Source organism: Triticum aestivum, chromosome 3B (genome assembly GCF_018294505.1).
Source record: "Triticum aestivum cultivar Chinese Spring chromosome 3B, IWGSC CS RefSeq v2.1, whole genome shotgun sequence".
NCBI lineage: Eukaryota > Viridiplantae > Streptophyta > Magnoliopsida > Poales > Poaceae > Triticum > Triticum aestivum.
In genome coordinates, this window is record NC_057801.1 from 653,324,340 (window position 1) to 653,352,270 (window position 27,931).

The 27,931-nt window shown below is 47.1% G+C and overlaps 2 protein-coding genes across 3 annotated transcripts; one reads left to right on the forward strand and one right to left on the reverse strand.

The window, feature by feature from the left end:
• The first annotated feature begins 533 nt into the window (after window positions 1–533).
• On the forward strand, window positions 534–2,250 carry LOC123071485 (sialyltransferase-like protein 1). The gene has a single exon (XM_044495059.1). The coding sequence runs from the start codon at window positions 735–737 to the stop codon at window positions 1,920–1,922; it is 1,188 nt and encodes a 395-aa protein (XP_044350994.1). The 5' UTR covers window positions 534–734; the 3' UTR covers window positions 1,923–2,250.
• A 20,116-nt stretch (window positions 2,251–22,366) lies between these two features.
• LOC123071486 (uncharacterized) lies at window positions 22,367–27,761 on the reverse strand. Of its 2 annotated transcripts, none has more exons than XR_006434355.1 (2): window positions 27,654–27,761; window positions 22,367–22,772 (listed from the first exon to the last, which is right to left on the reverse strand). XR_006434355.1 is itself a non-coding variant. In XM_044495060.1 (2 exons), the coding sequence occupies exon 2, from the start codon at window positions 27,423–27,425 to the stop codon at window positions 24,792–24,794; it is 2,634 nt and encodes an 877-aa protein (XP_044350995.1). In that variant the 5' UTR covers window positions 27,426–27,428; window positions 27,654–27,760; the 3' UTR covers window positions 24,699–24,791. The 2 variants fall into 2 exon arrangements, 1 of the variants encoding a protein (XP_044350995.1); XM_044495060.1 differs by lacking the exon at window positions 22,367–22,772 and adding an exon at window positions 24,699–27,428 and having other exon boundaries at window positions 27,654–27,760.
• Between the last annotated feature and the right edge of the window lie 170 nt (window positions 27,762–27,931).

Below are 27,931 nucleotides of genomic sequence, written 5' to 3' on the forward strand. Positions count from 1 at the left end.
AAGGTTGTGTGCGAGCGGGAGGCAGCGTGGATTTTTGCTCAGACGATCACGGCTGGACTAAAAGTGAGCGTCTAGGAAAGTTTTCGGAGAAAACACATATTTACGAAAAATTGGTTTTAGAAGATTTGCCTGCTAGATAGGCCTTTTTTTCCTTAAACTTAACTTTTGTTTACAAATTTGATTATCAGGGATCTACTAGAAATGCTCTAACAGCGTTTTTTTTACCTTGGAGCTAAACCTCACCTTTCGCTGCCGGACTTGACCACCTCATTAGAGGTGCGAGACGTTGGTACGCTTACTGGCCAGGAGAAATACATGTGTGGCTCATCGGTCACCGGGCGAGATCCAAGGGGGACAAAAGTGCCAATTTCACCGGGACAAAGGGCCAACACGCAAACAATTCCGCCCATCATCTCTCGCGTGCCGGGGCCTCGTGCAGTCACGTTGCGTCCCTCACACACACAGCACAGAATCATTGCTCCTCCCGACGCTGCTCGAACCCAACAAGAACAACGACACATAGGATCCCCCGTTCCCCGAACCCAAAGTCCAACCACCTACTACAAATAAATCAACCTCGCTCCTGCCCACCTCGCCGTACCCGAACCCTCCCATCGCGTCGCGCCCCACTCCCCGGCCGCCCGGACCTCCTCGGCTCGGGCTCGCACCCCCCAGATGCGCATCCCCCGATGCGGCCCCGGCCCACTTAGCCCCCGGCTGCTGCGGCGGCGGCCATGAAGCGGCCGCTGCGGGGGCCCTTCGCGGCGCTCCTCTTCGTCGTGCTCTGCGGCGCGGCCTCCTTCCCCTCCGCGCTCCGCCGGGCGCTGGCCCCGGCGGCCCCCGCGCTCGCCCCGCCGCCGCCGCCGCTCGATCCCGCGCGCCTCAACGCCACGCTCCTCCGCGTCGCCGCCCTCGACGGCTCCGAGCCGTCCCTGCGCCGCGACGTCGACGACCTCCTCGAGGGCCGCCTCCCGGCTTCCGGGCGCGCCCGCGCCCGCGCCTGGCGCCGCGACAGGCTCCACCCGCTCCACCTCCGCCACCACCAGTTCCCCGTCCACCGCCGCGGCCACGCAGACCGCGACCACGCCGACTCCCTCCTCCACCCGCTCCCGCGCGAGGAGCTCCTCCTCGACCCCGCCCTCCGCCGCGCGCTCCGCTCCTGGCACCGCCTTCGCCGCTACGACCCCGCCGTGCTCCGCGACCTCCCCGCCGTGCTCTCTCTCCCCGCCCGCATCCCCTCCTGCGCCGTCGTCGGCAACAGCGGCATCCTCCTCCGCCACGCCCACGGCGCCCTCATCGACTCCCACCACGCCGTCTTCCGCCTCAACAACGCCCGCATCGTCGGCTACACCGCGCACGTCGGCGCCAAGACCAACCTCTCCTTCATCAACAGCAACATACTCCACCTCTGCGCGCGCCGCCCGGGCTGCTTCTGCCACCCCTACGGCAGCGGCGTCCCCGTCCTCCTCTACATCTGCCAGGCCGCCCACTTCCTCGACGTCGCCGCCTGCAACGCCTCCTCGCTCGCCACCCACGACGCCCCCATCTCCGTCACCGACCCTCGCCTCGACGTCCTCTGCGCGCGCATCGTCAAGTACTACTCGCTCCGCCGCTTCGTCGCCGAGACGGGCCGCGCGGTCGAGGACTGGAACGGGGCGCACGACGCGGCGCTGTTCCACTACTCGTCCGGGATGCAGGCCATCATGGTGGCGGTGGGAGTGTGCGACAGGGTGAGCGTGTTCGGCTTCGGGAAGGTGGCAGACGCCAAGCACCATTACCACAGCAACCAGAAGAACGAGCTCGACCTCCACGACTACGAGGCGGAGTACGCCTTCTACCGCGACCTCGCCGAGCGCCCGCAGGTAGTCCCCTTCCTCAAGGACACTGGCTTGGCCGTCCCGCCGGTCGTGTTCTACCATTAGGCGCCAGCTTCCTAGGGTGCGGGCAACGTGCTCGACGTTATGCTACGCGTGGTTCTCTTTTCTTTTTGGACCTGCTTGTCTGCTCAGTGTAAAATGTGCTCTGCGAGGTGGGTTATTTATTTATTGTGATTAGATGATAGGTGAGTTGAGATAGAGAATTGGAGCTGCAAGTGTACATTAAGATTTAGGATCCTCCACTGGTATAACCGTATAGGAGAGGTTGCTTGTGTTTTTGGCTGCTTCACGACGACAGCTAGTGAAGTGTAATTTCAGACTGATTTGTCTTGATAATTTCTTCCGAATCAAATGTATACCTCCTTATGTGAAACCTTGCTGCCACTATGATTCAGCTGATATGTACTCCCTCTGTAACTAAACGTAAACGCTCTTATATTTCTTTACGGAGGGAGTAATCTAAACGCTCTTATATTTCTTTACAGAGGGAGTATGTAGTTTCTCTTAGGTGACAGTATGCTTCAGCCTTGCTGCCACTATGCTTCAGCTGATAAAATCTATACCTTATTTTACTGCTTGCTGATGTCTTCTTGATATGTTATCCTTTTTACCCTACTTATCATCGAACTTGTGAGCTAACAGGATAACAGTGTACATAATTACTTCTGTGAATGCGTTTCGTCAGGAGTAGCTAGCATCACTTGGTCCAACAAGATGAAAATGGTTGGAATTTAGCTCGTGTGCTAAGTTTGTTAATGAGTTTGAACCATTGTCAGTGTGTTGATGAGTTTGAACCATTTTCATCTTGTTTGATGTGTGAAGCCTTATTTTACTGCTTGCTGATGTCTTCTTCATATGTGTTCCTTTTTACCCTACTTATCATCGAACTAGTGGATAACAGTGTACACAATTACTTCTGCGAATGCGTTCTTGTTTGCGTAGCATCACTTTGGTCCAACAAGATGAAAATGGCTTGAATTTAGCTCGTGTGCCAAGTTTATTGATGAGTTTGAACCACTGTCAACTTGTTGGACCAAAGTGTTCCCATACGGTTGCTATTACCTCTTCTCTTTTCGGACCTGTTCTCTTTTTGCATCGCACAAGCTCACAGTTGCTGTGAACGACTGGAGTTCACCTGTTGTATTGCCTTACATTTTATGTTTGTGCCAAGACTAGGACCAGGAAAGGATGCTTGATACATGTCGCTGAGAAATATTTCCATGGGGTAGTACCATTCTCTTGTTCTGCCATTAGCATCGAGCCTCCCCAGGTTACAAACGATTTTTTGTACTGCCTGCGTCTTTCCCCAAGATAAACAGATGGCCGCATAGCTGGCCATGTGCCGACAACAATATTCTCTCAGCTTATTTGAAATGAATCCACCTTGGTCTGAAATTACCCGTAATGAAGAAGTTGCAGTATGGCGGGCCGTTGTTTAATCGGTGGATCGTTGTGCGCAAGATGCATTTGATGATATTGTTCGGTCCACCATGTTACGCGTGCACCTGCATATTTAGTGAGCCTGGTACCTTTTTGTACTGCTATCTTTTTTATTGGTTCAAAGGACGCCCCCTACATGTTATTGAGTGTACTGGATCTTATCTTGAGCCAGTAAACTAATTGGCAGCTTTGGGTGGCTTTTTGGCATTTGCCCTTGTCTTTTGATGAAAAAGGAAATCTTAGCATCTTCATCATGATCCCTTCTAGAGTGTGATGCTAATGCGATGACTGTATGATCGTACAAACTATATCTGTTTTTTTTTCATCTTACTGAGCATTATTGGTAATTACAGGGTCTGAGACCCTCTCTTTCATTTGATCGATAGACTGTGCATCGAAATTTCATAACCAAAAGTATCGAGTTTCTTTCATTTGCTCATAGGATCTCTTCAAACATAATGGTTTGCAATTTTGTCTCTGCTTGCAAAGTTCTTACCCGATGCAAGTTTCTGTCGTCTGGGGAGCCGCTGTTGCTTGTTGGTCTCTTCAAGAATTCCTAATTTATTGCGATGATGACCACACTCGATCCTGTTTCTACAACCTGAAGCAATCCAAGTTCAAGGAAGAAGGAAAGACTGCGGTGGTCATCGTTGATAATCGTTGGTAAGCAGTGACGCAGGACTAATGCTACTTGCGGCCTAGCATAATGAGTTACCCGATCATTTAGCCAGAAAGCTGCGGCTCACTTGCCTGTCAAGGGGACCTTTTGCATCCCCGGCCACTAAATTGAAGGAACTTTTACCTAATACAAAGCGATTTGACGGCTTATACTCATGTTTACAACCCGTACGTTGATGCTTCCACCAGTTCCTGCCTGCTGGCTCTGTTGCGCATTCCAGCTCGTGCTGCTGGTGGTTTATTTCCCCTTCATTGTCTCTTCTTCTGAAGTTACTCGTTTTACTCTTCAGTCTGGTTAGACGCCCATGCCACGCTACGGAAGGAAAAAAAAGGTGATACACAGTTTGGCAAGCTATATATATATAAAATGATTTCACTTTGTATTTAAAAATATGCATTGTATGTTAATATTATAAAAGTTCCTCATATATAAAATTATAAAAAATGTTTTGTGAGTACTTGGGGAAAAAATCATCAAATATTGTTTTTTTATAATATAGCTAAAAATGGAGATGTGCAAAGAAAAAGAAAAACAAGAAGCAGGAGAAAAACCAAACCAGAAGAAAAAAGAAAGAGAACGAAATAAATAAATAAAATTCAAAAAGAAAAGAAAAACGCACAATGGAACAGAAAAACTAGAGTGGCACAGGCGACGAAGCGTAAACTGGGCCGGCCCAACTTGCTTACGTGTAGATGTGGCCTTCACTTCTTGACTAACGGTCCTAGCGCTAAAAAACTAAGATTTGTCCTTCGTATTTGCATGATTTTTTACTAGGTTAGGTCATGGTGACGTGCAAGCGCACATGACTGTTGTAGCACTTTCGTGGTAAATAAAGTGTTGAACTTACATGGAGCTGATAGGAAGCTACCACAAACCCTGCAACCACGATGTCACTTAACACACTTACGTACGCATCCGAACCGAAGTTTGGAAATAGTCTACTCTATAAGTTGCTAGGAAAACTACTACCTCCGTCTGGGATTAATAGTCCCATTAGCCAAAACACAAAGGCCAAGGCAAAGCATTAGTAACCAGCAACGCTTAATCACAACAGCCAATCAAATCACGAGCAGCTTTGCATGCAGCTAGCTGCCTCGTTCACTTTGCAAGCATCCAATCCAGCAGCGGCCAACATTTACAGCAGGCAACCCACTTGCCTCTTCGGTTTCTGCATGCCCCTACCCACGCGCGTCACCAGCCAATCAAGCGCAAATCCAGCGGTCGGATCAAGGAAAAGCAACTGCGCCAGCGGCCTTGGAAAAACGTATGCAGCTTCTTGGCTCACTGGACTTATATACCCGGACGGAGGTAGTAGATAAAAAGGGATTTAACTAAACTACTAACAAAAGAGTAAAAAACAGTGAATAAAAGATGCTAAGTTAGTAAGGATGGTGCTTGAGTAATAAAGCGTTCTCAAGGGTTCCAGAATCACTACCACTAACATGAACTATCGAATCCTCTATTCACTAGTCAAATTGTCAGGACCCCGATCCTATGTCACACCGATCTAGCATGTAACACCTCATATCACTTTGCGGCCTCACGCACGGTATTCCCACGGGTGTCGCCTTACCAGGCCCGGGACCGTTTGCGCCTTTTGGCTCACGTATATAATAGTGTCGCTAACATCCATATGACAAAGAACCTGGGCTGACATGACTAGTCGTAAACCCAAAGTGGCACTAACTTACAGGGACAGGCATACATGACCCAGCAACGAACGTGTTGGTCAACAGCGAGTGAATCCGGGCTATAGCAACTGGGCTAGCAGGACTCTAGAGAATCTGGGCTGTAGCAGGCTAACGGGACTCCGGTAGACACCGCGTGATATTTCCCCGAAGGGACAGACACATGATCGAAGAAGGACACATGCCGACCAGCCTAAGTGTTCCGGAGCAATAGGAAGCTACCATGACTCAGTGGAAGCACTAGGAGACATTTCTCGGTAAGAGAGGCTACAAAGGATAAACAACTAGATAGTCAGATCCCACACATAGCAAGCATTTTAATAACATACACATAATGTGCTTGATATGTGCAAATACAACATGACATCACAACATGACTCTACAACTCAAGATATTTATTCATTAGGCTCCAAGGAGCGAGATATTACAAGCATGGGTCTCATGACCCAACATTCAGAGCACACAAGTCAAAGCACAAGCGGAAGCTTAACATGTCTGAGTACAGACATCTAGAAATGAAAAAGGCTGAGAAGCCTGACTATCTACCAGATCCCGCCGAGGGCACAAGATCGTAGCTGAGGTAACAAGCTAAACATCGAAGTCCACGTGGAACTACTAGCGAGACTGAAGTCTCTCTACAAAAACATAAATTAAGCAACGTGAGTACAAATCTACCCAGCAAGACTTACATCAGAACTAACTACAAATGCATCAGTATAAATAAAAGGGGTGGTGGAGTTTGAATGCAGCAAGCCAGCTTTGACTCGGTGGCTATCCTGAACTACGACTGCAAGTAACTCTTTTGAGGTGGCGCACATGACTCCACATATTCACCATATCAATACACCATTATGGATCCGCTCCCGTCTCCCTACGAGAATACCATCCATAGCACTCATGCTTATCTTGCGTATTTTAGAGTATCCACCTTCACTTGTCTATGAACTGTATAGGCAACCCAGAAGTCCTTTACCGCGGAGACGGCTATTCGAATAGATAATGTTAACCCTGCAGGGGTGTACTTCTTCACACACGCTCTCACCACTTATCGCCGTTTACACGACATGTACTCGTCAACCTTCAAGCGGAAGCCCGGCGAGAGTGTCGGCCACGACCTGACTAGCCACACAAGTCTCTCGTCCGGGTTTATCGCCTATTCGGCTTCCATCCGCAAGGAGATCCGGCCGGGGCGTCGCTCACGGCCCCAAACGACGTGTGCAGGGTTCCCAAGCCCACCATTCGGGTGCCACTTGGTACACCGGGCCACTGTGCCTAGTCTGTCCCAAGCCCACCTGTACCGGGTGCCACTTGGTAGACTACTAGCACTACCTACAAACACCAGAAACTAGTTGCAACTCCTGGACAGAGATCGGGTTGATTAATAAGTCGAGAGGGGCACTTAAGCATTCCAATGCGCGGTAGTAACTGTTCATGGATCACAAACACAGAACTCAGTTCCTGAGGACGGCTTCAATGAGACAACCCACCATGTACTCCTACATGGCCTCTCACCGCTACCTTTACCAAATCGTGTTCACACACTTAGACCACACACAGTAGGACATGTTCACACACCTCTAATTCATCTCCGATGAATCAGACCTGACTCAACTCTAAGCAGTAGCAGGCATGACAAACAAGCATGAATGAGTAGGCACATCAGGGCTCAAACAACTCCTACTCATGCTAGTGGATTTCATCTATTTACTGTGGCAATGACAGGTCATGCAGAGGAAAGGGGTTCAACTACCGCAGCATGTAACAGTTAAATTGTTGTTGTCCTAATGCAGTAAAAGAGAGCAGGAACGAGAGGGTGGGATTGTATCGGAATGACAAAGGGGTTTTTGCTTGCCTGGCACTTCTAAAGATAATATAGTTCTTCATCGGTGTCATCGAACTCATCATCGGAACGTCGTCTACTGAGAGGGGACAAATACCGGCTAACAAGGAAGAACACAATCAATGCAATGCACAATATGATGCATGAATGTGACATGGCAATATGCTGTGGTTTGAGCTAATACAACTAGCAGCAAGTTAAATGGAGTTGGTTTGAATCCAGGATTCAAATTCAAACTCCATATGTGGATATTCAAATGCCATTTATATGATTTGTCCTAAAAAATAGCTATAAGTTGTTCTAACATGCATGAAAATGATGCAGATGGATAGATTAGATTTTTCTGATCATTTTTCATATATAATTTGTTTCATTTGGAGTTATGGATGAATTTCTATGATTTTTAGAAGTTTTGGGCATTTTCTGGAATTCTCTGAATTATTTTAAATCCAGAAAATGATTAACTGCGTCAGCATGATGCCGCCGTGACGTCAGCAGGTCAACTGCGCCTAACCAAAGTCAAACCTGACAGTGGGACCCATATGTCATCGACTCAGCTAATTAATATAGTTAATTAGCCTTAAGTTAAACCTAACTAAAATGTTAGTGGTGTCGGGGCCCACATGTCAGTGACTTAGCGGGTTAACTAAGAGTTAATTAGCTCTAAGCTAAAATTAGCAGGGCTCTGGGCCCACCTGTCAATGACCCAGGGGGAGTCAAACCCCTGGTCAAATAAAGTCAAACCCGCCGGCGTTAAGCCGCCGGCGAGGTCAGTGGCGGCCGCCGGCTTCGGAAAAACTCCACAGAGCACGGCTGGATGCACTGGAGGCAGCTCTAGGACGCTGGCGGCGCGGCGCGTCGGCTGGTGGTGGTCTCCGGGCCTAGAATGGCATGTAGCGTTGCTGGCGACAACCACAGCATCGGCCGTAACTCGAGCGAGCTCGGGGTCGGGGCTACGGCCCACTCTAGGAACCCCACTTGTGTGGTTTCTTTCATATGTTTTTTCTTTGAAAAACTATTTGTTGGGTGTTTTTCTCTTTTGTTTTTTCCTCATCAAATTTTCCGAAAATATGTTCGATGTGTTTTTAAGAAGAAAAAATAGTGTGTGCTAAGAAAATGTTCAGTGTATAGCTCACCATACATTTAAAATGATTTCACTTTGTATTTAAAAAATATTCATTGTATGTTAATATTATAAAAGTTCCTCATATATAAAATTATAAAAATGTTCTGTGAGTACTTGGGGAAAAAAACATCAAATATTGATTTTTTTTATAATATAGCTAAAAATGGAGGTGCGCAAAGAAAAAGAATAACAAGAAGCAGGAGAAAAACCAAACCAGAAGAAAAAAGAAAGAGAGCGAAATAAAGAAATAAAATTCAAAAAGAAAAGAAAAACGCATAATGGAACAGAAAAACTAGAGTGGCACACGCGACGAAGCGTAAACTGGGTCGGCCCAACTTGCTTACGTGTAGATGTGGCCTTCACTTCTTGACACTAACGGACTGACGGTCCTAGCGCTAAAAAACTAAGATTTGTCCTTCGTATTTGCATGATTTTTTACTAGGTTAGGTCATGGTGACCTGCAAGCGCACATAACTGTTGTAGCACTTTCATGGTAAGTAAAGTGTCGAACTTACAGGGAGCTGATAGGAAGCTACCACAAACTCTGCAACCACGATGTCACTTAACACAGTTACGTATGCACCAGAACCGGAGTTTGGAAATAGTCTACTCTATAAGTTGCTAGGAAAACTACTAACTCCGTCTGGGATTATTAGTCCCATTATCCAAAACACAAAGACCAAGGCAAAGCATTAATAACCAGCAACACTTAACCGCAACAGCCAATCAAATCACGAGCAGCTTTGCATGCAGCTAGCTGCCTCGTTCACTTTGCATGCATCCAATCCAACAGCGGCCAACATTTACAGTAGGCAACCCACTTGCCTCTTCGGTTTCTGCATGCCCCTACCCACGCGCGTCACCAGCCAATCAAGCGCAAATCCAGCGGTCGGATCAAGGAAAAGCAACTGCCTATAGCCAGCGGCCTTGGAAAAACGTATGCAACTTCTTGGCTCACCGGACTTATATACCCGGACGGAGGTAGTAGATAAAAAGGGATTTAACTAAACTACTAACAAAAGAGTAAAAAACAGTGAATAAAAGATGCTAAGCTAGTAAGGATGGTGCTTGAGTAATAAAGCGTTCTCAAGGGTTCTAGAATCACTACCACTAACATGAACTATCGAATCCTCTATTCACTGGTCAAATTGTCAGGACCCCGATCCTATGCCACACCGATCTAGCATGTAACACCTCATATCACTTTGCGGCCTCACACACGGTATTCCCACGAGTGTCGCCTTACCAGGCCCGGGACCGTTTGCGCCTTTTGGCTCACGTATATGCTAGTGTCGCTAACATCCATATGACAAAGAACCTGGGCTGACATGACTAGTCGTAAACCCAAAGTGGCACTAACTTACAAGGACAGGCATACATGACCCAGCAACGAACGTGTCGGTCAACAGCGAGTGAATCCGGGCTGTAGCAACTGGGCTAGCAGGACTCTGGAGAATCTGGGCTGTAGCAGGCTAACGGGACTCTGGTAGACACCGCGTGACATTTCCCCGAAGGGACAGACACATGATCGAAGAAGGACACATGCCGGCCAGCCTAAGTGTTTCGGAGCAGTAGGAAGCTACCATGGCTCAGTGGAAGCACTAGGAGACATTTCCCGGTAAGAGAGGCTACCAAGGATAAACAACTAGATAGTTAGATCCCACACATAGCAAGCATTTCAATAACATACACACAATGTGCTTGATATGTGCAAATACAACATGGCATCACAACATGACTCTATAACTCAAGATATTTATTCATTAGGCTCCAAGGAGCGAGATATTACAAACATGGGTCTCATGACCCAACATTCAGAGCACACAAGTCAAAGCACAAACGGAAGGTTAACATGTCTGAGTACAGACATATAGAAATGAAAAAGGCTGAGAAGCCTGACTATCTACCAGATCCTGCCGAGGGCACAAGATCGTAGCCAAGGTAACAAGCTAAACATCAAAGTCCACGTGGAACTACTAGCGAGACCGAAGTCTCTCTACAAAAACATAAATTAAGCAACATGAGTACAAATCTACCCAGCAAGACTTACATCAGAACTAACTACATATGCATCAGTATCAATAAAGGGGTGGTGGAATTTGACTGCAGCAAGCCAGCTTTGACTCGGTGGCTATCCTGAACTACGACTACAAGTAACTCTTTTGAGGTGGCGCACATGAGTCCACATATTCACCATATCAATACACCACTATGGATCCGCTCCCGTCTCCCTACGAGAACGCCATCCATAGTACTCACGCTTATCTTGCGTATTTTAGAGTATCCACCTTCACTTGTCTATGAACTGTATAGGCAACCCAGAAGTCCTTTACCGCAGACACGGCTATTCGAATAGATAATGTTAACCCTGCAGGGGTGTACTTCTTCAGACACGCTCTCACCAATTATCGCTGTTTACACGACATGTACTCGTCAACCTTCAAGTGGAAGCCCAGCGAGGGTGTCGGCCACGACCTGACTAGCCACACAAGTCTCTCGTCCAGGTTTATCGCCTATTCGGGTTCCATCCGCAAGGAGATCCGGCCGGGGTGTCGCTCACGGTCCCAAACGATGTGTGTAGGGTTCCCAAGCCCACCATCCGGGTGCCACTTGGTACACCGGGCCACTGTGCCTAGTCTGTCCCAAGCCCACCTGTACCGGGTGCCACTTGGTAGACTACTAGCACTACCTACAAACACCAGAAACTAGGTGCAACTCCTAGACAGAGATCGGGTTGATTAATAAGTCGAGAGGGGCACTTAAGCATTCCAATGCGTGGTAGTAACTGTTCATGGATCACAAACACAGAACTCAGTTCCTGAGGACGGCTTCAATGAGACAACCCACCATGTACTCCTACTTGTCCTCTCACCGCTACCTTTACCAAATCGTGTTCACACACTTAGACCACACACAGTAGGACATGTTCACACACCTCCAATTCATCCCCGGTGAATTAGACCTGACTCAACTCTAAGCAGTAGCAGGCATGACAAACAAGCATGAATGAGTAGGCACATCAGGGCTCAAACAACTCCTACTCATGCTAGTGGGTTTCATCTATTTACTGTGGTAATGACAGGTCATGCAGAGGAAAGGGGTTCAACTACCGCAGCATGTAATAGTTAAATCGTTGTTGTCCTAATGCAGTAAAAGAGAGCAGGAACGAGAGAGTGGGATTGTATCGGAATGAACAAGGGATTTTTGCTTGCCTGGCTCTTCTGAAGATAATATAGTTCTTCATCGGTGTCATCGAACTCATCATCGGAACGTCGTCTACTGAGAGGGGACAAATACCGGCTAACAAGGAAGAACACAATCAATGTAATGCACAATATGATGCATGAATGTGACATGGCAATATGCTGTGGTTTGAGCTAATGCAACTAGCAGCAAGTTAAATGGAGTTGGTTTGAATCCAGGATTCAAATTCAAACTCCATATGTGGATATTCAAATGCCATTTATATGATTGTCCTAAACAGTAGCTATAAGTTGTTCTAACATGCATGAAAATGGTGTGGATGGATAGATTGGATTTTTCTGATCATTTTTCATATATAATTTGTTTCATTTGGAGTTATGGATGAATTTCTATGATTTTTAGAAGTTCTGGGCATTTTCTGGAATTCTCTGAATTATTTTAAATCTAGAAAATGATTAACTGCGTCGGCATGACGTCGCCGTGACGTCAGCAGGTCAATAACCAGAGTCAAACCTAACAGTGGGACCCATATGTCATTGAATCAGCTAATTAATATAGTTAATTAGCCTTAAGTTAAACCTAACTAAAATGTCAATGGGGCCGGGGCCCACATGTCAGTGACTTAGCGGGTTAACAAAGAGTTAATTAGCTCTAAGATAAAATTAGCAGGGCTCTGGGCCCACCTGTCAATGACCTAGGGGGAGTCAAACCCCTGGTCAAAAAAAGTCAAACCCGTCGGCGTTAAGCCGCCGGCGAGGTCAGCGGCGGCCGCGGGCTTCGGAAAAACTCCATAGAGCACAGCTGGATGCACTGGAGGCAGCTCTAGGACGCTGGCGGCATGCCACGTCGGATGGTGGTGGTCTCGGGGCCTAGAATGGCATGTAGCATTGCCGGTGACAACCACATCAGCAGCCGGAACTCGAGCGAGCTCGGGGTTGGGGCTACGGCGTGCAAAAGGACGAACTGAAGCTCCCGCGAGGCTCTACGTGTTGCTGCGAAGCATTTGGACGTACTGGCATGACCAAATGGTCGCCGGAGCTACGCCGACGACAAGCACGGGCGGCGGTGGTTCTCGATCTCGATGAACGCGACGGCTAGAGGACGGGAAATATGCGGGAAAGAGAGGGGAAATGTAGCGGAGCTCACTGGGAGGTCGTTGAGCAGCTCAGCGTGCTTGGGGACAGCTCGGAGGCGACAAAACCATGACGGCGATCTCGGGTGCCCGAGGAGGAAGACGAGGGCGAATACGGATCCACAGGGCGTCCGGGCTCGTGTAGCTCGGTGAAGAGGAAGAATACATCAACGCGGACCTCGGGAACGAATCGAGGGGGCACGGCAACAGCGGTGAGCGCGCGGATGGCGAGCGGCGGCTGCGGCTGTGCTCGGGTGGGTGCGCATGAGAGGGACAGGGGAGAGGATGAACATGGGGGGAGGAGTGAGAGGGCCCGGGGGGTGCGTGGCGTCGTCCAGACGCGTCGGGGCAGCGGCGGGAAGCAGGAGGTGGCCGGGGCGCGTGGTCGCGCACATCGGACACGCGCCCAGCGTCCTCCTGGCGCGATGGAGATGACGACTGGCAGCGCCAGTCAGCTGGGCCGGTGCAGATGGGCCGCCAGGTAAGTGGCCCAGGTAAGGGTTTCTGCTTTTTATTAGTTTTTTTGTCTGTTTTCTTTTTTCTGCAGTTTCTTTTAATTTGGTTTTCAAACCAAACTATATTTTTTTAGCTTCTGGAAATTATTATGTGGCTAGATATAATATATTAAGAGCCACTCACAAATTTTCAGAATTGTTGGACTTGCAATTCTTTTATAGAAGAATTAAATCCAACTCAAATACTTATTGATTTAAATCCAAATGGCCAAAATAATTCCTCAAAAATGTTCCATATTTTTGGTTTGGACCAAAACCCTTGCCAAAAATATTAAACATCATTGAAGAGCATTTTGGAAACATTGGATGCATTTTCGAGGGTTATTTGCCCTTCTTTTAATTAAAATATTGAGGCTTTCAAATTTCCTCAGTTCAACTTTCAGAATTTAGACATGATGCATGGATGCAATGCCACTAATTACAATCATTATTCTAGGCCTGTGACAACTCACCCCCACTAAACAAGAATCTCGTCCCAAGATTCAAGTCGTGAGGTAAGAAGACAGAGGGGACACAAAGCTAACACGATCTTCACGATCCAACTGTCCTTCTCAAAGATGTTGATTCATTGCTTCATATTGATCTTGATGTCTTTGCTTTCGAGATCTTCATCCAACTTGATGAAGTCAGAAGGAAACTCTATCGGAAAGGATCATTGAAACTCTCCATACCATGCTAAGGCAATGCTCAAACGGTCGTTTGGCGGAGTGCAAAGGAGTGGCATACCCAGACTAGAATGGGTGATGTGGATTACCTTGTTGAAGACAACGCAGCAGCTGATTTTTGATTATCATCAGGAATGGATGGAACCCATGGTGGAATGGCACAATGGTGGTGCAAGCTGGGAACAAAATGCAAATGCCGGAAATGATTCTAGTAACTGGGGAGGAACTCAACAGTAGGGAATAATTCCACTGTTGGAGTGGTTATAACATAACCAAAGAAAACTGGAAACAATCCCAGTTAGCGCCAGTGATAATACCTAGTGCTTGTGCGTGCTCTCAAGAACTTGAGTATTTCCATATTCGTCAAGGTTTTACCAATATCCGTGACGAGGATCTTGACAACACAACATACCACCATGATGGAGATTGGTGGAGGATGCAGATGCAAAGGGAGATAACACCTTCTCAGATTTCACCTTAGCGAGGCCAAGGAGTCAAAATCTGGATGATCGACCGAGAGACATTTAGCACTCCGCTTCTAATGTTCCCCTTGATGTGCTAGCGTAACCCATTTATATGGGTTGGTATCTAGAACTTCAAGTAAAAGAGCGGACTTCGGGAGCACAGAATCCGTAAGGAACAACTTCTAGAATAAGTCATGCGAGATCCTCATGGGGAGTGACCAAATGGCTTAATCAACATACTACAATAATAGTGCTTCCAGCTAGGTGCGTCCACTTCACTGGAACCTACATCATAGTTCTTGTAAGAAGTTCCAACCATCACACCTGCCTGAGATTCAGGTCTAGTTGGTAACAGGATACCACAGACTGCATGTCTGAAAAAGAAAGTTGGCAACACAAACCGACGAGATGATGTTGCGGAATTCTCGGGAAATGAACTACGATAGCAAGCTCCAAAACATGAGTCGTTGCTGCTACATACATGTGAACACGCTGTCGCAGACAAGCATGACCACGTAGTAGTCTTATGATAAAACACTACCGAGTTCAGGTGGGGAACCATCAACAAGGGTATCGAAATACTTGGATAAGTCTTGCTCTTAAGAAGAGACTTCTTCTCCTTGAACAAATCAATCAATAGCTTGGTGTGCTAGGGATACGTATGGAATGAAGATGATCAGTCTACCAGACCATAGAATACTTTGCACGTGCATAAATGACTTGGGATGATTCCAAAGGAAATAAAAACAATCTTTCTCGAACTCACGGCGGCAACTTGCACCAAGTGCACGTGAACCAGAGGAAGTCACTTCTTTCATCCAAACATATGCTTCATGAGCTAGCATGAAGAAATGCTTTCAAAGTTTCCAACACTAGCTTAATGTTCAACATGAATCATGGAGGGGACAAACTGTTGCAGATGGGCTCAACAGCAACTCATCGGAATTTCCATATCACTGGATTTCCACCATTATGTGAACAATGTGATAGTATTGGTCAGACCAAAAGATGTAATGGTGTATGCTCGAGGGATCAACCACGAGTAAGACAACATTACAAACATCGCTGGTTCTGACTTGATTTAAGGATAGCCCACACTCAAACCAAAGTTTTGATAAGACAATAGGTTCAACAACTGATCACGAGGACCAAACGATCAAGAAATCATCTTTCTACAACAAACACAACACAAGGATATCCCTTTGGAATGAACTAAGTTAGATATAGCTTTTATCTTCCAACTCCCCAAGTTGTTGTTTAGCTTAACCAATTAGTTCACAGGTATCCAACACAGATTCTTGGAGAAAGGGTGGTTTACAAGGAAACCAACTTGATCACGAACTCAACATAGCGGTCAGGTGAAAACCTGGTGATACCTCCGAAAAGATATTCGGAAAATTACGAACCACCGGTATGTTTCTAAGCTCGAGAACAATCTTGCTTTTCAGGGCAAGACGATATGATCAAACAAGCAAGGGATTGGCACAGTCCTAACTCATTGATTGAAAGGTGCACCGAAAATAAGGACTAGGTAGCACAATCTATCTTAGAATGATGATTCAAGAACCAACGCGCTAAGAATGAAATTATTGTCCTTTAACTACCAAGCAACAAGGTTGCTAGGAGTATTGATTTCACGCATCATGGTTCACTTATCGACATTCCGGTTGCAACAACACGGGAACCGAGAAATGAATAATGATGGAGAGAGTATCACTGTATCAAGAGTTCATAGGATGGTGTGCAGTTCCCATGATATTCTTGATATAAAGATGGTAATACTCCAAGGTGGAGCAGAACAAAAGCTGGGTTAGTATTTGATCTGTGGAGCACAACTGCTTTGACCCAATCCTGCATATGGATGAGGTACTGGAGTTTGTTTCTCCTAGTCATTCTGGAATAGAATGGCTTGATGGACCACAAGAGTAATAGGCAACGATTACAGATGCACACATACTCTTGACTATCAATTGATAGACGAGGTCAGAAGACAACTAAAGAAGGACAACTCGAAAGAACATATGCTTTTTTGAGTTGTGGATGCATAGATTAGCATGTCGAACGAGTTCAATATATTTCTTCCGGATAACCCATGTAGAAAGGTAGAACTGGCAGAGTCACAACTACGAATGGAGAACTCATCAAGAGCACTCTGGTTGTGATCTTTTGGTTCAAAAGAACTTCTGCCATAAGCAGTTCATGGTATTTGGAAGAAGTAAATACCACGGACCTCGAGGACTATTGCAAAGGTTACTAATATCCTAAAGGCACTAGCAAACACTATCAACATGAAGTAAGTACAGTGATTCTCGGGTTCAAGAACCCAAAAGTAGAATGCCTACCAACTAAATTGCATCACGGGCTGCTTTCGAGAATGGTGGCCAGAATCATCACACTAGGAACACAAAACATGGTTAGATTACTAGGTGATACTCTAAACACCTAGGGTCATAATAATAGTTCCAACCTATATACCGAGGCAATGAAGTACCTCAACACACTAGCTAGTGTGGTTAAACTGGCCCAAAGGAACTTCGGAGCGGTAAGAAGGAGTTTGCGAATGCATCAGATTGTTTAGAAACCTGGGATGACTCGGACAGCATGACGGCTGTAAATGCTCAAAAAGATTTGAGACATCCTGCAAATTGGTGGCATAACCACTCAACATCATAAAATCAAGGTTCCGAGACTAACTGTAAACACACGGAAGTAGTAGGAACTGAACAGAGGCTTGAATCCATCAATCCTATAAGTCTATGGATTAGTCACAATTGATCCTAATAGAAAGAAGAGATAGCCTAGTTCCTTAACCCCGTAGGAATATAAGATGACTTGGATCAGAGGGGCATGAGGTATAAGGAGTAAAAAGAGCCTTACGTTCCATCCCACAATCAATTTCCCTACATATAACTAAAGCATTTCTAGACTCAACTTCGACCAGTTTGGCTTGGTAATCCTACAAGCAGTCAGGCTCTGATACCAAAGCTATCAGGACCCCGATCCTATGCTACACCGATCTAGCATGTAACACCTCATATCACTTTGCGGTATTCCCACGGGTGTTGCCTTACCAGGCCAGGGACTGTTTGCGCCTTTTGGCTCACGTATATGATAGTGTCGCTAGCATCCATATGACAAAGAACCCAGGCTGACATGACTAGTCGTAAACCCAAAGTGGCACTAAATTACAGGGACATGCGTACATGACCCAGCAACGAACGTGTCGGTCAACAATGAGTGAATCCGGGCTGTAGCAACTAGGCTAGCAGGACTCTAGAGAATCTGGGCTGTAGCAGGCTAACAGGACTCCGGTAGACACCGCGTGACATTTCCCCGAAGGGACAGATACAGGATCAAAGAAGGACACATGTCGGCCAGCCTAAGTGTTCCGGAGCAGTAGCAAGCTACCATGGCTCAGTGGAAGCACTAGGAGACATTTCCCGGTAAGAGAGGCTACCAAGGATAAACAACTAGATAGTCAGATCCCACACATAGCAAGCATTTCAATAACATACACACAATGTGCTTGATATGTGCAAATACAACATGGCATCACAACATGACTCTACAACTCAAGATATTTATTCATTAGGCTCTGAGGAGCGAGATATTACAAACATGGGTCTCATGACCCAACATTCAGAGCACACAAGTCAAAGCACAAGCAGAAGCTTAACATGTCTGAGTACAGACATCTAGAAATGAAAAAGGCTGAGAAGCCTGGCTATCTACCAGATCCCGCCGACGGCACAAGATCGTAGCTGAGGTAACAAGCTAAATGTCGAAGTCCACGTGAAACTACTAGCGAGACTGAAGTCTCTCTGCAAAAACATAAATTAAGCAATGTGACTACAAATGTACCCAGCAATTCTTACATCAAAACTAACTACATATGCATCAGTATCAATAAAGGGGTGGTGGAGTTTGACTGCAGCAAGCCAGCTTTGACTCGGTGGCTATCCTGAACTACGACTGCAAGTAACTCTTTTGAGGTGGCGCCCACGAGTCCACATATTCACCATATCAATACACCACTATGGATCCGCTCCCGTCTCCCTACGAGAACACCATCCATAGCACTCACGCTTACCTTGCGTATTTTAGAGTATCCACCTTCACTAGTCTATGAACTATATAGGCAACCCAGAAGTCCTTTACCACGGACACGGCTATTCGAATAGATAATGTTAACCCTGCAGGGGTGTACTTCTTCACACACGCTCTCACCACTTATCGCCGTTTACACGACATGTACTCGGCAACCTTCAAGCGGAAGCCCAGCGAGGGTGTCGGACACGACCTGACTAACCACACAAGTCTCTCGTCCAGGTTTATCGCCTATTCGGGTTCCATCCGCAAGGAGATCCGGCCGGGGTGTCGCTCACGGCCCCAAACGATGTGTGCAGGGTTCCCAAGCCCACTATCCAGGTGCCACTTGGTACACCGGGCCACTGTGCGTAGTCTGTCCCAAGCCCACCTATATCGGTGCCACTTGGTAGACTACTAGCACTACCTACAAACACCATAAACTAGTTGCAACTCCTGGACAGAGATCGGGTTGATTAATAAGTCTAGAGGGGCACTTAAGCATTCCAATGCGTGGTAGTAACTGTTCATGGATCACAAACACAGAACTCGGTTCCTGAGGACGGCTTCAATGAGACAACCCACCATGTACTCCTACATGGCCTCTCACTGCTACCTTTACCAAATCGTGTTCACACACTTAGACCACACACAGTAGGACATGTTCACACCTCCAATTCATCCCCGATGAATCAGACCTGACTCAGCTCTAAGCAGTAGCAGGCATGACAAACAAGCATGAATGAGTAGGTACATCAGGGCTGAAACAACTCCTACTCATGCTAGTGGGTTTCATCTATTTACTGTGGCAATGACAGGACATGCAGAGGAAAGGGGTTCAACTACCGCAACATGTAACAGTTAAATCGTTGTTGTCCTAATGCAGTAAAAGAGAGCGGGAGCGAGAGAGTGGGATTGTATCAGAATGAACAAGGGGGTTTTGCTTGCCTGGCACTTCTGAAGATAATATAGTTCTTCATCGGTGTCATCGAACTCATCGTCGGAACATCGTCTACTGAGAGGGGACAAATACCGGCAAACAGGGAAGAACACAATCAATGCAATGCACAATATGATGCATGAATGTGATATGGCAATATGCTGTGGTTTGAGCTAATGCAACTAGCAGCAAGTTAAGTGGAGTTGGTTTGAATCCAGGATTCAAATTCAAACTCCATATGTGGATATTCAAATGCCATTTATATGATTTGTCCTAAACAGTAGCTATAAGTTGTTCTAACATGCATGAAAATGGTGTGGATGGATAGATTGGATTTTTCTGATCATTTTTCATATATAATTTGTTTCATTTGGAGTTATGGATAAATTTCTATGATTTTTAGAAGTTCTGGGCATTTTCTGGAATTCTCTGAATTATTTTAAATCTAGAAAATGATTAACTGCGTCGGCATGACGCCGCCGTGACGTCAGCAGGTCAACAACGCCTAACCAGAGTCAAACCTGACAGTGGGACCCATATGTCATCGAATCAGCTAATTAATATAGTTAATTGGCCTTAAGTTAAACCTAACTAAAATGTCAGTGGGGCCGGGGCCCACATGTCAGTGACTTAGCGGGTTAACAAAGAGTTAATTAGCTCTAAGCTAAAATTAGCAGGGCTCTGGGCCCACATGTCAATGACCCAGGGGGAGTCAAACCCCTGGTCAAATAAAGTCAAAACCACCGGCATTAAGCCGCCGGCGAGGTCAGCGGCGGCTGCGGGCTTTGGAAAAACTCCACAGAGCACGACTAGATGCGCTGGAGGCAGCTCTAGGACGCTGGTGGCACGGCGCGTCGGATGGTGGTGGTCTCCGGGCCTAGAATGGCATGTAGCGTTGCCGGCGACGACCACAGCAGCGGCCGAAACTCGAGCGAGCTCGGGGTCGGGGCTACGGCGTGCAAAAGGATGAACTGAAGCTCCCGCGAGGCTCTACGTGTTGCTGCGAAGTGTTTGGACGCACTAGCGTGACCAAATGGTCGCCGGAGCTACGCCGGTGACAAGCTCGGGTGGCGGTGGTTCTCGGTCTCGATGAATGAGACGGCTAGAGGACGGGAAAGATGCGGGAAAGAGTGGGGAAATGTAGCGGAGCTCACTGGGAGGTCGTTGGGCAGCTCAGCGTGCTTGGGGACAGCTCAAAGGCGACAAAACCACGACGGCGATCTCGGGTGCCCGAGGAGGAAGACGAGGGCGAAGACGGCTCCACAGGGCATCCAGGCTCGTGCAGCTCGGTGAAGAGGAAGAAGACGTCGACGCGGACCTCGGGGACGGGTCGAGGGGGCACGACAACAGCGGTGAGCGTGCGGACGGCGAGCGGCGGCTGCGGCTGCGCTCGGGTGGGTGCGCGCGAGAGGGACATGGGAGAAGATGAGCATGGGGGAGGAGTGAGAGGGCCTGGGGGTGTGTGGCGTCGTCCAGACGTGTCGGGGCAGCGGCGGGAAGCAGGAGGTGGCCGGGGCGCGTGGTCGCGCACGTCGGACACGCGCCCAGCATCCTCCTGGCACGATGGAGACGATGACTGGCAGCGCCAGTCAGCTGGGCCGTTGCAGATGGGCCGCCAGGTAAGGGTTTCTGCTTCTTATTAGTTTTTTTGTCTGTTTTCCTTTTTCTGCAGTTTCTTTTAATTTGGTTTTCAAACCAAACTATATTTTTTTAGCTTCTGGAAATTATTATGTGGCTAGATATAATATATTAAGAGCCACTCACAAATTTTCAGAATTGTTGGACTTGCAATTCTTTTATAGAAGAATTAAATCCAACTCAAATACTTATTGATTTAAATCCAAATGGCCAAAATAATTCCACAAAAAATGTTCCATATTTTTGGTTTGGACCAAAACCGTTGCCAAAAATATCAAACATCATTGAAGAGCATTTTGGAAACATTGGATGCATTTTCCAGGGTTATTTGCCCTTCTTTTAATTAAATTATTGAGGCTTTCAAATTTCCTTAGTTCAACTTTCAGAATTTAGACATGATGCATAGATGCAATGCCACTAATTACAAGCATTATTCTAGGGCTGTGACACAAATGCATAAGTGGGCGGAGCCGGATACAGAACACGTTCTAGTCGAAGTAGACTTCATGCCATGCGCGCCGCCATCATAGTCCCCCCCATAGGGTTACAATTAATGATAATTAAGGGTTACTCCGTGGACACGGCCTCTCTAAGGGTTCTCCGGTATTTCCCTATCAGTTGTAACGGCGAGGAATCAAAGGCTTTTACTGTCACATCGAATTACCCCAATGCCCCAACCATTCACCGACAGTAGTTCCTCTACGACCTATATGGCAATAGTGCGATCGAGGTCTCCTCTCAACACTCGTGAGAACACTAACTCGAATCATGAACAGAAGATATTGGATCACATCAAGAATCATAAAGGGTTCAATCATATCCTCAAGAACTAATGTAATTACTCAAACAAGTTAATGGTACACATAGAGGGGTCAAGTTACAAGCCGGCATCATGCCGGTGAAGGGAGAAGGCATGGTGGTGATGATGATGGCGGCGGTGGCACAGTGAAGATGGTATGTCAAAGTCTTCCATTGATCCCCTCAACAAATACCTTGGGTTGCAAGGCTCATGCCTCAACCCATACCTTACCGAACTACTCACATATGAAGATCAGATCGCAGGAAGAAAACATTGAAGAAGACATCTTGAGATTGATTGATTGCAATATGTCTTACATTGGATGCCTTGTGCAATGCATGATTACACGTATGAATGAGATGGATGAGCACTATGATGGTGGTGGAGATGACTATGACGATGGCGGCTACTAGGGTTTATGGAAGAGGGTGATGATGAAGAGGTTCTGCCTTCTGTGCTCGTCCTTCTGTTAACATTTCGACGGGGTCTCTTTAACGGAAGTTGTTCAGGTGGACGATTTACCTCAAAATTCATGCCAAACGGGCGCTCATACGGATATGGGCGCGGAACACCGTCTTTTGTGTTGTCTTCGCGCAAACGCTTCCTATTGATTCGTTCTTCCTCCATTCTCTTTCCATTCCATTTCCTCACGTGATTTCTTCCATTTTTAGCTCATTTCCTGTGGAAACACATCAAAGATAGGATTTGTGAAATCCTTTACGTTCATTAGTCATTAGTACCAATATCGGAACGAATATATCTTTTTAGTTGAAATATCTCAATTTAAACAAAGGTGAAATGAGTGTAAAAATATCACTCATCAACTACTCGTATTCATAAGGAATTCCTTCTTTTTCGAGAGTCATTCGGAAAGAACTCCAAAGTTAAGTGTGGTCAGCTTTGAGCAATTTCAGGATGGGTGACCGACTGGGAAGTTGGTCCCAGGTATGCACGAGTGAGGACAAAGTGCGTAGGAAAGACTAGTGTTGATCTGTGGGGCCAGTCTAGATCCCGCCAGGGGTAACGGCCAGTAACTGATGGGTGTGTCCGGGGCGTTACAAGTTGGTATCAGAACTGGCCCTCGCGGTTACACTGATGTTTGCGGGCCAGGTGCGTGGTCATGTTGTGCATGACATTTGTGACCCGTCATGGCACACAACATGGCACATGTGTCGGACTGGACACACAAACGTATGTGCCAAGAGAAAACGTTCCTGTGGGCCAACAAGGACGACGGTTTCTTTGAGTGGGGGTGTATGTGATAGCCTAGGTTAATAGAGGTGATAAACTACTCATATTAATATGGAATTCCTTCTTTTCCGGAACCTCATTCGGAAGAACTCCAAAGTTAAGTGTGTTAAGCTTGAAGCAATTTCAGGATGGGTGACCGTCTAAAAAGTTGGTCCAGGTGCACATGAGTGAGTATAAAGTGCGCAGGGAAAACTAGTGTTGATATGTGGGGCCAGTCTAGACCCCCTCAGAAGTAACGGTCAGTAACCGACGGGTGTGTCCGGGGCGTTACACTGTTGGAGATGCCCTAAGACTGAAGTTCAACACTCCAATAGTCCAGCCCAATGATCAAATATCAAACATAGCACGAATAAGGTTGCGTAAGCCAGGACAGATTCGGATGGGGGGAAACTGGGGCGATCTAGGTTCCACGGAGGGATTCAACAAGCAAATAGAAAAAATATAACAAGCAGGGCCAAGTTTTAGTCGTTCGACTCTGAAAACCTGGACTAGTCGAGACTAGTCAATTGAGTCACTTGACTCAGCCAATTAGTCGAGGCGACCTTGCAGTTACGACTTCGTTCGATTTGAAAACCATGGTCCGGAGGCTCTCATGGTCAAATAAATCACGAACCAGCTCAACATCCCATTGTTCCGAAACCGGGTCGATCAGCTCTGCAACCTTGTTGAGCAAGGCCTGCCCCCTGAGCGACCGTGTCTTTCTCCTTGGCAACCAGGGGTCTTGCCAAATGTCAATCTGAGTACCGTCGCCCACGCGCCACACTACTCCCTCTTTTAAGAGCTCGACACCTCTCAGGACGCTCCTCCATGCATATGACATGTTCGGTACCAGTTCTGCTTACATGGCCTTCAGGACTGCTGCACAAAGGGAGTCCGGGTTCTGCAGGAGGCGCCAACCTTACCGAGCAAGCATGGCTAAGTTAAACATTTGCAAATCCCTGACCCCAACCTTGCCGAGCTAGCTAGTCCGAATCATAGTGTCAAAAAGCGTCTTATATTTTTGATGCAGAGCGAGTATGTGTGATGTACTATTCCTACTGATACAGCAGCTTGCATCAATAGGCAGAAAATGCCAGTTAACCATACCTGCATGCTTATGGACAATTAAATAATTCGTTGGTTAATTAAGATCATTTGTGGGCTTAATTAGACAAGTACTGTTGTATCGGTTCATTTTGTCCAGCTTTTGCACGTGTAATCAACTCAGTTGTGTGGCATGGCAGTTTAACTATTGACGGACCGGCACTCTATCTCTGGTATTTGGAAGATATCAATATCCTGGCCGGAGCTATAACTCAATTTGTGATGTTTCAAAATAGTAAAAAAATCAAGATTTTCCAGAACATTTCTATCATTCTTTCGGATTTTTTTGAGATATATTTTCTTAAGATTGCTGCGCCTTTTTTATGGTCTAGTAAGAAGGTAGAGTATGTGCCTTGAAAATGTCTCACCACAGCATTTTTGCTTTGCGCACACTGGAGTAACATGCTAGGCTCTCCTCATATAACATAGGAACAAAAGGAATAATTTCAGAGTCCATTCTATTCATCTCCGCCGCTAACTCTTCTTTGGAGCATGTCAAACTATTCCCTGAAGAAGTTGAAGGCATATCAAGAAGTGGACTACTGGCAAGCTGCACCTGATCAAGTGAATGCAGATTTAGAATTGTTTGCTCTACTGGATCATATAGACCTATTTTCCTCCCAGTGTTGAGCAGGATCCTCCCATGATCAGGACCAACAGCTAATGGCACCACAATACTTGTCTTGAGGGAATAGCCAGGACATGCTTCCAGGTTAATTGTGTATGCTCTGCCCCATTGGCCATGCTCTAGCTTCCATACATCTAATATGTCTGCCACTGGATCTGCTAGGACAGCGCATAATACTCCCTCAAGCTCAACAACAAATGCACGACAGCTGTTTCTGCTATTCCATCTTGCAAACCACGAAGGACACGGGACGACATCGAACGTTCTTTTAGCAAGGTTGAATGAGACAATGGCCCATTCACAGCACTGTCCCAACCTTGGTTCACTCATCCAGTACAGCATTCCTTCAACATAGGCCGGTGGCATATCATTCACAGGCAGAGGAGGTACCGAGATCTGTTGGGCAGCACTCCAAGAGTTACACCAGTATAACGCGCATGTCATGTCATACTGACGAGATTTGAAGTCCTTCCGGTGATAGAAGATTTCCACGATAACATGTTGACGAGTCGAAGGGCTGAAAGTCAAGCCAACATTTTTATTGCCGACTGTAAAAGCATGCTCTTCTGCTTTAGGCATTCTCGAGGGAAGGTGCAAATTTGGCCCCAGGTTACGGTAAACCCTGTGGAAACCTGTACATGGATTGCAGAGATAGTCCTTCGTCTCGGTGCTTACCAAGTTCAGCCCATGGCAAGGCTTAGAGCAAACCACCTTCGTATCAAGCAATGTACTGTGACTAGGAGCTTCTTGGAGGCATTTATTCAATGGAGCGAAACTGAAGCTCAACTGTCCAGTGCTCTTGACCACAAGCATGAACTTAGGTCTTTTGTCCATGTTCTTATGCTGAAAGTATGACCGAATGAAGTTTTCACTCTCAATCAATCTGAACCACTTCTTGCAGACAAATTTGTACTGTATGGCTGATTTAGCTGGGAGGCGGAGTAGGATCTCTCGAGTCACCTTTGCCAGGTCAGATGACAAGGCTTCATCTGTTCTATGCACGGGAGCAAGGGTCTCTTGAATGAAACCGAATCTTGAACTAGGACAAGCATATTCTGGAATTGAGTGTGTCTCCGTGATTGAAAGAATGGTTTCCAGAGCCTCAGACCTAGGGTCATAGGTGTGAACCATTTTCTGATACTTGTTGAAAATCTTGTGCATGCTAGTAGTGATGATTATCTTCTTCCTTGGTGACCTGTAACTACGAAAAGATCCAATAACTCTCAAAATTTGTGACTGACGCAAATCTCTTGCCAGGTGCCCCGACAAATGAATTCGATGATTCAGTAACCAGTCATCAGAGCTATAGTCCAGCAGTTTCCAGATCTCCAAAGTGTTACTACCATGAGGGATTCTGTTGCGAACCAAACATAGTTGCTCATCCATCTCCATTAGTTGCTCTCCTGATGAGGCCAACCAGGAGGCCGGCGGCGCTCCTGGTACCCAGAAGGGCGGTGACCGGATACATGCGAAGGTCTCCTCTGCAACCGAAAAGGACATGATGGCAACACTTGGAGTCGTGATGAAATAGGAAGGGTTCATCAACCAGTGCAGGCAACCATTGGCAAACACAGGAGATAATTTGTTGGTACACGCATTGCTAACAGCGGCACGTGCAAATTCACGCAGGTTGGAGGGTACTCCTCCGGCGGCAGGCCTCCAACAATCCCCAAAACGGCCTCCAGTCGTGTACACCTCGCACCTCACCAACTTCAAGTCTCTCTCATGAACCAACCCATTGATCAACCTGACCACCTTGTGCTCGTCTGTGTGGGCATCAAACCCCAGCCCAGCAGTGGACTTGGATCCTCGTACAGCGGAAGGCGGCAGACGCGTGGCAGCCCGTGTGGCCGCGTTGCAGATGTAGTAGGCCGTGTCGAGAGCATCATAGAGAAGCGTGAGGCCATGGCACGGTGCGGGCGTCACTACTTCCACACAGTTGCCACGGGCACCTTCGATGGTGAACAGTAAGTCCCCGCGATCTCTGGGGCGGCCTGATGATGATGACCGCGAGAAGGAACACGAGTAGACTGTGGTGGAGTCGAATGTGGCGGTAGGCGAGATGTACATCAGCTTGGCTGGTGGTGCCGGCCGCCTTGCGGCCTTAGCTGCTGCCATGTGGAGGCGGCGGAATTCGTCAGAAGATAGCAGCGCAGCCCAGCTGCGGCAAACTGCCCGGAAGCGGAAGACAGATTTGATGGGGAGCCACTGCAGCACCTCCATGATCATCTCGTAGGGAAGCGATGCCGCGCAACCATCTCGTGCAGTGGCCATGTGTACCCCCCTTCGCCTCCCCTTGGTGACCTCCCTCGGCATGGTATCCTCCCCCCTGCTGCTATCCATCTTCAACGCCCAATCGAGGTCTGACATACCCTAGAAAAAATCGAGGCCTGAGATACCCTAGAAAAAATCGAGGTCTGAGATGCAATCAACACATGGGGAAAATAACAAAAATAAAATCACTGCTGTCAGTATTAGCTAGCTCATTCAACTGATGGAATCAAACAACTTGGATCTAGTCTAGGGTGAAAATACTAGAGCAGAAGGGGATCTGGTTCCTCGTCGACCATGAAAAAAGATGAAGAGATAGTCCGTTACCGATGGGAAGGCGGGGTCGAATCGCGTCCTGCGGGCTCAGAGTTCCTTCAGCAGGAGGATTGGCGTCCCCTTGGCGGAGGCGAGGCGCAGGAAAAGACTCGTTTTTTTCCCAACTGAGGAAGAAACAGCGCAAGGAGAGAGAGGGAGCTCCTATATGACGCACCACGCGCTGAGAAGCAGCGAGCGCCCTTCCGGGCCGGCCCATGTGCGGCCGGCACGCCGCCTGTTTTGTTTTCGTCTATTCCTTTTCCTTTTTTTCTTTTCTTCAATAATTCAGG

What these genes read in the sequence shown, in the direction of transcription:
- LOC123071485 (XM_044495059.1), top strand. Translation starts at nt 735, where the DNA reads ATGAAGCGGCCGCTGCGGGGGCCCTTCGCGGCGCTCCTCTTCGTCGTG.
- LOC123071486 (XM_044495060.1), bottom strand. Translation starts at nt 27,425, where the DNA reads ATGTCAGACCTCGATTGGGCGTTGAAGATGGATAGCAGCAGGGGGGAG.